The sequence below is a fragment of the Actinia tenebrosa genome, unplaced genomic scaffold, assembly GCF_029948245.1.
Source record: "Actinia tenebrosa isolate PJP-AT-01 unplaced genomic scaffold, QUT_ActTen_1.0 PGA_scaffold2__45_contigs__length_23673736, whole genome shotgun sequence".
Taxonomy (NCBI): Eukaryota; Metazoa; Cnidaria; class Anthozoa; order Actiniaria; family Actiniidae; genus Actinia; species Actinia tenebrosa.
The window spans coordinates 5609211-5619645 of record NW_028292579.1 but is presented as its reverse complement, the minus strand read 5'-3'; the positions used below and the strand labels follow the sequence as shown (position 1 = coordinate 5619645).

General features: G+C 38.5%; 1 protein-coding gene across 1 annotated transcript; it reads left to right on the top strand.

Moving 5' to 3' along the window:
- The first annotated feature begins 871 nt into the window (after positions 1 to 871).
- On the top strand, positions 872 to 10250 carry LOC116292766 (uncharacterized). The gene is made up of 15 exons (XM_089034010.1): positions 872 to 929; positions 1371 to 1586; positions 1669 to 1901; positions 2138 to 2374; positions 2525 to 2637; positions 2948 to 3178; positions 3275 to 3387; positions 3706 to 4010; positions 4251 to 4541; positions 5305 to 5525; positions 6209 to 6689; positions 6811 to 7168; positions 7677 to 7811; positions 9035 to 9278; positions 9836 to 10250. Exons 1-15 carry the CDS (start codon positions 872 to 874, stop codon positions 10248 to 10250), a joined length of 3651 nt encoding a protein of 1216 aa, XP_088890136.1.
- Positions 10251 to 10435: the final 185 nt, after the last annotated feature.

Sequence of the window (10435 nt, the reverse complement as noted above, 5' to 3'; positions counted from 1 at the left end):
AAGAGTATTATAACAAATAAAGTTTCATATATCAAATTCTCAATATCTCATGGTTTATTAGTCGCCTTCTTGTATCGTTACTGGTTTGCACATTTTCAAACGTGACTACCTATTGCGGGTCATTGGTTTAAGACAATAACTCCCTTTTATGAAAGAGGTCCAAGGACATGTTGTCTATATTGCGGTCAATTAATCATAGGTTCTTGTATCAGTAAAGCTATAAGCGTTTTGACGGTGTCACCTGCTACGCCTTAATTCTCCTCTTCCTCAACTATTTCTCCTCATTAATCTCCTCGTTCTCCTCTTCCCCTCCCTTCTTCCTGTTCTCCTCTCCACTTCTCTTGTTTTCTTTAATTATTGCGGTATACAAAATTCAAAATATCGAAGAGTTGTTCGTTAAGTCAGGCCACCATTGAATGTCAAACTCAACATCCTTAGCGAATGAACGTGTCCCTTTTATATAAAGTAAAAATAGAAGGGAAAAACCGAAGGACCGCTTTGAAGTGCGGAAGACAACCAACAAAAATTTCTATTCATATACATATAGATCTTTAGCATCAGCTTTACCACTAACTTGGAATCAGGGCCCGAAACACGCCCGCAATCACGGAGAAACACTCAGTATCAATAAAATTCAATATGGCGGCTCAAGTTATGCTAAATTTTCATTGTCGAAAGTTTGACAGAAAACGCCTAGCGTCGATCAAGTCGCAGTAGAGAACGTTGTGCTATAAAGGTCACTTTTAGCAGCGTACTCAATTCTACTAGTGCGGCTAGTGCCGAAAGGGAGGGTCTGGTATCTCTGTGTGATTATAATCAATTAATGAATAAATACTTTTTCTTTAACATAGGTTCTGTCTGAAACATCACTATGGCAAAGGCTCTGATAATAGCGGTTATCTTGGTAACATTCTTTACGGAGTATTCTCGTAAGTATGGTTGCATTTATCTCTAGACATTTCTTCGAAATCCAAACTTTGTATTGGTCTTCAACTTCAAGATGTGTTGGTATTTGGATAGTTTGTAGTTAATTGACATGATAAAGAAGACTTATTGGGTGAAAGACTTTCTGATTAATTCCATCCACCAAGACGAGTACTGCAGATTTGAAAACAAGGAATAGAAAACGTCTTGCTTAATCTCAGTTTTAATATGGTATTGCGCCGTTCACTACTCATCATGATCCACGGATGATCGTGAAAGGACACATCGTCGCTTATAAATATTTTACTATAAACGAAGGGTATTCTGTACTTACAAAGAAATGATGGTACTCTGCACCTTCACAGACTCGAATTTACACAGCTGTCAGCCAAAAATAACACCCGTAGTATCTTGTCTTTCTAATTTCTAATGTTATAACCTTCCAGTCTGTAGAAAAGAAAGGAAAAATAGTGAGATGGGAAATGTTCAGCGAGTAGACAACCAAGCCAGTGACGAAGAACCGAGTAAATATTTTACTCCTAACGAAACTCTGGAAAAGAAACAAAAACAGTCCTTCAGTCCTACCGCCCAGGATGACAAGAATGCGACGTCAACCGAGGCAAGATTATCATCGGACAAGAGAAAGGATCTGCTTGGAAAAGGTAAACATGAGCTTGAATTGAAATAAAGTGCGAAACGATGAAAAAAACCGTCTATTTAAAATAAAATATTTTCTTTCATTAGTCATTAATAAACCTAGGAATCCAGAAGCAAAGTCAGTCGTTCGTCAGGATGTAACGGCGTCGAAAAGGGTGGCTCCGGCTGCAGCAGGCTTGCTAACAAAAATCGCGGGAAACGAGCAAGTCCAAAAGGCTGTACTCGAAAAGGGGATTGAAGTGGCGGGAAAACTGGTTGATAAACAACTAAAAAACATCGAAGAAGCGCAGGAAAAAGCTTCAGATTTTCTTAAGAAAGAAGTGAGTATAATTCACTAAAGTTTGTTTTTGTAGAAGGCCTACGCTGCTTAGCACGAAATAACCAATCGCTATCGTTTTCCAACAAGCCTCTCATTGCTTTGTTTTGTCTATTTTTTTTTTTTTTTTTTTTTTTTTTTTTGCTTGTTTTTTTGTTTTTTTTTTTTTTGTTTTGTCTATTGTAACTATTGTTTTTGCCTTTGTATTTTGCAAATGATTGATAATTTATCTGTTCTTAGATCAAATTAGACATCACCCCAGACAAGGCATGGGCGACTGAAGATATGTTTATTCCACCGGGTTATCACATCAATGCTAAAGTTGAAGGCGGAAAAAAATCTGACGAGTCTAATGACCCACAGCCCTACACCTACCCAGCAGGCATGGGGAGTATGATCATGAATGGTTGCTGGGGAACTGGTTACCAGCAGGGAGACCCTTGTTTTAAGTCTCTTAAAGCAGCGAAACTATGCAAGGTGAGTGTCATTTTTTCCTCTCAGTATGAGTATTATTTCCATCGCCTCTGACACTGCTAATTGCAACTGACAGAGAATTGCTTGCAACAGAAATTTTTATTCCTGGCAAGCCCTTTAATCAATATTTCAGACGTACCTTACTTTTTTCAGAACATGATTGATGGTGCTGCATTTATTGGTGTTGGTTTTGATGGTCGTGGTCAATACAGCCCTGAGTCCAGGAAGATGAGTATCATCCAGAGAAGCTGTGGTGGAGGGTCCACGTAAGTCTGGGGGTCACTGAAAATAAAATTCAAGATAATATTATTGTAATGAGTAGTGGTTTAGAAAAACATTTTAAACGAAAAATCAGAGACAAAAAAATTGGACGTTGTTTCGACGACCTCATTTTGTCATTCTCAACAAAATTTATTAACTCTATGTAAACGCTGAGTAACATATGCATGTTGTTGAGAATGACGACATGATTATTATTAAAATTATTATTGCATTAACTATCCGCCCTAAAAACCTTATTTCCCATCACTCAGTACTTTGGCAAATTATCAAAATAGCTTTTTACCCTCCATACAGTTATGATGACCTTCAAGTGCCAGACACGATGAACGTGCACGGGATCTATGACACTACAGCAAGTATGACCGTATTTACGTCACGATCTGAGTATCAAAAGTATTTACAAAATGAAGCAGCAGTGTCAGGTTCCGTTTTGGGGTTCTACGCTGGCGTCAAGAGTGCTTGGGGAAGCTCCGAAAGCGGCGCAAAACAAACTAATCTTGCCATCTTTGATATCGATGTGGACAGGTACCTTACATTTACTACTTTCCTTTTCTTTTTCCTAGTTCGTCTAGTTTTTTCTTTTGATAGTTTGTTTGATTTTATAACTGAAAACTCTCCTAGATACGAGATCTTTCAAGACGAAGTCAAGCCACAGGATTTGAGCAGAAACTTCTTGAGAGAGTTCGTTGGTCTTCCACTTTCGTATTTTGCCCCTGGTGCTCCAGCTAAATTTCGTGAGTCATTATTTACATTTCACAAATTTGAACATTCATTTAGGAACCTTTTCCAGGTTCGTGTCCTGCATGACATACTATGTAACCAACTTTCTTAACCACGAGCAAGGCTTACCCCACCTAATCCCCTATATAACAAATGGTGTTTTAAATCACGTGGCAAATCAACAAACAAACTTTGTGGTGTCTAATAACCGGTATTCGTCATTGAGTAAATGCGAAAAAGGGCCGGCAATGTAATGTCACATAGGCTCCTGCGAACGGTTTTAGCTCTTTCATCAGAGGGCTTGTTTGACATGATCCCTTTCTTTGTATTAGAGGACTTTATTCTCCGGTGGGGAACTCACTACATCAAGTCTGCCAGGTTTGGTGGTCAACTGGAACTGCGGAAGACACAATTGGCAAGCATGACCGCCAGCAAGGAAGAATTTGCCGAAGAGAGCGAAACTGAATTCAAAAGTCTGTTTTGGAGTGCAGGAGCAAAATCAAGCACCAAATCTGGCAGCTCGTCCAAGTCACAGCAGAGCTACACGTCGTCATCTGTAGTTGTGCAAGGAGGAAGTCAGAGAATAGCAGCGGTTATTTCTGATATGTATTCACCTACTTTTAAGACCCAGTTTACGGTAAGCAACATCATCCAGGTTATGCGGGGCAATAGATGAACGGCTGACTTAACAATAGTACCAGTGAGCAACATACGACCTCCTTACAATAAAAGTACAAAGTGCTTCTTTTTTTCATTTTCATTTAATCATATATTTTATAATTGTTTACTCCAAGAGCCATAAAGGATCATCTAGGGAGATCACGAAGTGATTCTCCACAGGCTTTATATGAAAACAATGTTTTTTGTTGTGGTTCAGGAATGGCTGGAGAGCATACCCACCTATCCCAAGGCCTTCAAGTTCCTCATGGGATCTATCACTGATCTGGTGGATTTTCGTGCCAACGACTTGTTTCCAGAGGAAAACATAGACTGGGGTTGCGAAAAGAATAAATTGAATCTTACACTAGACGAGATATCTCAGAAAAGCTACTATGTTTACAACAACAAGCGTGTTTACTGTGAGTTTGCCAGTCGGGAGGAGATGGACTATAGCTTGAAACGCAAACGCGTGAGCTTAAAGAGGGCGATTGAAGTGTACATGGAAGAGGTAAGTTTGTATTGACTTCAATGGAAATGCATGTTCATATTTCATGAGAGAAAAAGTCGAATAGTAGAATCAACCTAGTGATGATTCATACTTCAATCGAGAAGATTACCATTACTGTAATGATCTACTTCTTATTATTGCAGATGATGCATGTATTATCTATTGATACTAATTAGTACTAATTATACTAATTGTACTTTTTCTTAATTGTTGCTGGCTGATCGCTGTCACTGTTGCTGTATAAGTAGCGGTCACATTGCTGCAAACTTGAGGCATCAATATTGACTTTCCGTCTGCAGTTAAATCTTTTTTTAAAAGAATAGTCAGCTACAATGCACGCTGCGCACCTATATTATTTAAATCGTTCGCCTACATCGTTCTTGAAGCTCTTCCATGCACTGGTTTTCAAATTCCCAAAGTTTCCGATCCTTCCTTTCATTCAATAGCAAATAGACTGAATGTTTCAGAGAGATTTTCTTTAGTATAACATGATGAATTTTCGTTTGTCCAACTGTTAGACATTACGGCTTTCGAAATCACCTTAGATTTCTTGCCAAAATTCATAACATCTTTCTTCAAGTGAATATGTATCATTACATCATGATGATCGTAAAACATCTAGCAGGAATAGCAATTAAAAGACCAATGGAACTGGATTTCCAAACTTCACCTAAAAAACCGTCATTTTGCCTAGCAGAGAAAATGGGGCATTGTATATCAATGCATTGTTTAATAAATATATGATTCTTCTTTCAATTCCAAGGGTGCAATGTCTATATCAGACGTCAGTCTTCCTGCTGGAAAAGCTGGTTGTGAAAGTAATGATCCAAGATATCAGTCGGCAACCAAGAGGCCATCTTGGGAGGAGATTACAACTCAACGGAAACGTTTTACTGTAATCTTCGACATGTTGAAAGATATGAAGGGGGCTGTTGACGATGGTATTGACATTCCTAAATCCATGTCAAGAAGTGTTCAATACAGGTAAAAGTAACATCTGTGATGTGTTTTCAGCTGAATTTATGGTAATGATAAAGATAGCATCATTCAGTTGAACAAAACACAGCTTGGCATATACCTAAAACTACACCATAGAATGTCTCTGGTAAGGAACGAATTCTGAGGTTATAGCAACTATAATGGCATAAACTTTGCGTTAAACAAATAACAGCTTGCAATTAGGATATACATTACCTTAGTATTCATCTAGTATGCTTGACTAGTTTACGATAATATCCTTGATGCTTCACAGAATGATTAGACCTAAGTTATATTGGTGAATCCCAACAAATTTTAACATTTATAAGCATGGATGATGCATACCGCTTAAGCAACGCACTGCCGGTTTGTACCCTTGGTTCCAATCTTTGAACCCTCAAGCCTTTTTGAGCAGAATTTTTTATTCTAGGTTGTCTTAGTAGTTGTGAACAGCTTTCTCCGACAAAACAAGAGTATTTGTCTTTTGCTTCTAGCTACCGATATGCTCCAACAAATCATATTTATATACCTAGATGAGCTATCAGTAGTTCTTACAGAGAATAATGAGAACGGATATTGTAAATAAATAAATAATATATATGATATCACATTTTCGCTATTGAATGTCCAACTTAAGTCTTAACTCTTGGAAGGGCAATTATTAATCACTTGAAGTTCTTTTCAACTAGTGAAGAGCAATGGTACACGGCAGACGAAGATGGAGACTTTCACATGTACGATGGCTTCAGCAATGGTGGTAGCGGTAATCTTGAAAACAAAAAAATTTCTATATTTGGACTTGTCTTGACTTATAACGAGGCCAAGGGTAGTCTCATTTTAGACAGTGCAGACTATGCAGAATCCAAAAAGTACTTTCCCGGACTAAGCGAACTTTTAAAGTGTAAAAAGCTTGCTCGCGCTGAATGGCCAGTTCAAGAAGTTTTCAAGGAGCGTAGTAATAGGAAAAATGGAAATCAAGTTGGGCATTTACCATGTAACGTTCAGTGGTCCAACGGGCTCAGGTTTGACCCAAGTGACCGTGATGGCAAGTGCCTTCATTTCACAGCTTCCACAAAAGGAACTCTATATGTAGTTTTCTCGGCGGTTCCCAGTAACAAGGACACGTGGTATTACCTTGAGATTTCACCATTTGGAGTTGGTATCTACAAGGTAAGTTGTATGAGGCTTTAGTAGTGATGTCTAAAGCTGCATTTACTGCGGTTTTCGATATTTAACACCTCACCTTACATCGCATTCTATAGTCTAAACTATGAAGCCTTTATCATTTAAGTCTCAACAGCTCAAGGTATCTACTGTCAATACCAATGCTGTAGCCTTAGGAGACGCCCTCTTGTACCAGTCATACTTTGTCTGTGTTACTGAGTCACCAACAAGTACCGTCATTGAGTATGGCAAGTCCCAGGGCACCACCGACAGTGGAGATGTCTACTTGACAATGATTGATCACGATAAACCGATTCATGCTCGCTTTTATTCCTTTGCTAATGGCGAAGAACCAGCACAAGTTGTGGATTCCCATGTGATATCGCGTAGATTAACCACAGCAGAATGTAAAGGAGATACGTACAGAGATAAGGAGGAGCCAAACTGTGTACAGAAATGTCACGAAGCTTGTGCCCCTTTAGCAGGTGATACATTCTCATAACAGGGCTCAATTTTCAAATGCCTGAGCATCAGTTCGAGACACGTTGTGTACATTTTGAAGATATTTGGCTTAACTTCAAACATGTTTGGCATACCATCTAGTTTAGCAAGACAAAAAAATATATCAAACTTATATGTCTCTGTACTGTTATATAAACAGGTTGGGTGCTGTAGAGCACGAGATAAGCAAGCTTTACGCCGAATGTTTCTCTTATTTTGCGAGTGCTCTGCATCTCGCAGAGTGTAGCCAGGCAAACAGCACACGGATTATGTCTCAAATATTTTATGAATATAAATATCAAGTAACCCCTATTATTTGATAGCCCTTCCCTAAATTATGGCTGAAATAATCAACCCTCTACATAGCTATATCCCCAACCAATAAGTTATGCAATGTCCCCTAGTTTTTTCTGCATTCTAGAGTTGACCAAACGTCCAAACTAACTTTAAATGATAACCTAAAAGATTCTAAACCCCATGAACTGTTTTTAGGCTGTCAGTACACGTCGCAAGGTAAGCCAAAGGCATCTGAATGTAACGAGTGTCGATATGCAAGAGATCGGAATGGCGTCTGCGTGGATCAGTGTCCCGCTGAAGAGAAACCAAACAAGGACAAATATTGCACCAGTAAGTCAATGCCGTGAGTTCCTTATACTGTTGCATTTGTTTCAGTCAACTTTTCACATTTTGACATCTTTTTCTTGGCCCAATCAAAGTGTCCCACATTTTGATTGGTGGGTCAAACTCAAAAACTTCTTGATTCGAAGTTATACTCCTAGACGTTTGAGTGAGCAATATAGAACGCTTGCTTTCGATCCGTATAAAGTGAAGTTAGAAAAGATTGAGATTGACCGGTGTCGAGCCTAGTACGTAACTGTATGTAAAGGGAGTAAAAGTAGAAAGCATTGAAGTCATGGAATCAGCAAAATTCTATTTTGAAAGCCCGGGCATACAGCTGTATCCCGGCCAATAAGATATGTCCCGATGACAAGCAAGCATTGTTGAAGGAGATTTAAAAGAAAACAGTTTCCAAATAGGTAACGCCCTCATAACTATTAGCTCAATATATGAGTCATAAAGGGGCACTTGGATTAAAATCGATGAAAATTGGAAATGGCTTGAAACTCGGTTAAACTTATTAATATGGACACAATAGTTGCCAAGCAACATATTGTCTTCAAAGTGGCGAATAAAAATTATCAATCTTATTTAGCATCTAAATTGTGAGTAAAGGACGTCATTTTCTCAACACTATTGTTCTCTCCGGTGCTTTTGAACCAAACGTTTTCAACTGTAAGTGGCTCCCAGGCTATGATTTTTGCCAATCTGTTTTTCATAATCATAAATAAGTCATATTATTCTCAGGGGGCAGAAACAGTTGAATATGATCTAATCTGATTTACATTAGAAAGGATTCAGTTTCTAAGGGGGAAAAGACTCTATTGTTGTGCCTCCTGTCATGGATGCCATCACGTGATGGTGCAAGCCTCTATAACGACTTATGTTTTCCTCTCGCCAAACCCAACGGACATGCAAACAATCAGTTGATTGTTGCTTGCAATAATTGTGTATCTCATTAATTCATTGCCAATAATCAACCACTTCAGTGATTTTTACCCATACTCTCTTTCCAGATGAGCTCCGCTGCTCTCTTTCGACCTAGTAGCGTAGACTCCCTCGACTTAGGAGAGTGAGCGTGGCGTGACGACACAAATAGCGGCTGCGTAGGAGACTAGGCTCAAGGCCGCTTGTTCAATTTGTATAAATGACATATTTCTGACATTATTCACTGCGTTGCTTTTATGAATTATTAACAACTCTAATAATATCTATCTATATTATTTCAACAGTTTCGTATGATTTGAGTTTCAAACCTAATACGAAGACCGAACAATCTGTACTTAGTGGTTTCCCGACGATGAACGAGTTAACTCTATGTTTCTGGGCGAAATTCGGAAATATTAAACCATTCTTTAGGTATAATGTATTAGAGTATATCAACAACAACGCAGATAAAGATCGGTTCCATTTGCAAATCCAAGGAGGTGAAGAAGAGGATAAAGTTATTGTTTATTTTTCAGTGACCAAGACAAGGTGAGTGTAGATTATTAGTAGCTAGCAGCGTACGCTAATTCTACCCACTGATCTTCATGCAATATTATACAGGGAGAAGCTTAAAAGAAAATCCCCTCGCCTTGTCTAGAAACATCACAGGAAGCCCAAACAAGGTTCCTCTGTATGGTTTTTAAGGGAATGTACCATCAGAAGACTGGACAAAGTTCAATTAACGAATGCAGCATGAAGTTTTGAAGCAAATTGCTGAGTGAAACATTCTATTGTTATATCTTCATCATAGCTCCCAAATATTCCCTTATAAACCATTCACAGGAACCTTGTTTGGGCTGCCAGTGGAAACATCTTTTAGCTTAGACCTGCGAATTCCTCCTGTGTTTTCAGTCTTCTCAGAAAATATCAGTACTTCTGTCGTAGAATGAAATGAAATGAAATTGTTTTCAAAGATCGACAAAATTTTCCTTGTAGTAATAATATTACACCTTTAAGTTATATGAAATACTTTCTTTCTCAGTCTAGAGAAGAGTAGATGATTTATGGACGAAAAAACATTGTGTGCATATTTATTAACTCCCCAGCAATGAGGAGGAAGGACGAGGTGTAGAATTCGACAACAAAGACAACGGATGGCACCATTACTGCGTAACTCGAGACAGCAACTCAGGGAAAACGAATGTTTATGGTGATGGCATTAACTCCCACAAGGATCCATCCCTTGAATTCCTAGTTCCAAGAAAAGTACCACAGGCAGGAGGAGAGATGCATTTGGGAGGATTTCAGAAAACAAACTTCAAAGGAGTCATATCAGATCTCAATATCTGGGATAGAATGTTAACGGAGGATGAAATTGCTAAAATGTCTCAGTCGTGTGATGGCAGTAATCGAGGGAATGTGAAGGACTGGAGTGATATCAAAAATGAGCTCACACCCAGTCACTATACTGTCACCAAACCTTCCACATGTAAGGCTAAAAAACGGGTTGATAAGGAATGAGAACAAAAACAACAATAAAAAATCATTTATTAACTCATACTGAACTTGTCGAAAATGTCTGAAAAGGTCCCTTTTCATTCCAAAACATCTTCAGCTGAAGGAAATTCTTCGAGTATTTGTTATTCCCCTCCTAATCCATTGACTTTTTTGCTTGTTTGTTGATTTATCTAATGTTTGAAGTTTGA

Excerpts from the sequence above, each read along its gene's own strand:
- LOC116292766 (XM_089034010.1), top strand. The coding sequence starts at position 872 with ATGGCAAAGGCTCTGATAATAGCGGTTATCTTGGTAACATTCTTTACG. Across the intron at positions 2,375-2,524 it reads AAGCAGCGAAACTATGCAAG|AACATGATTGATGGTGCTGC; the intron begins GTGAGTGTCATT and ends TACTTTTTTCAG. Across the intron at positions 7,812-9,034 it reads CAAGGACAAATATTGCACCA|TTTCGTATGATTTGAGTTTC; the intron begins GTAAGTCAATGC and ends TTATTTCAACAG.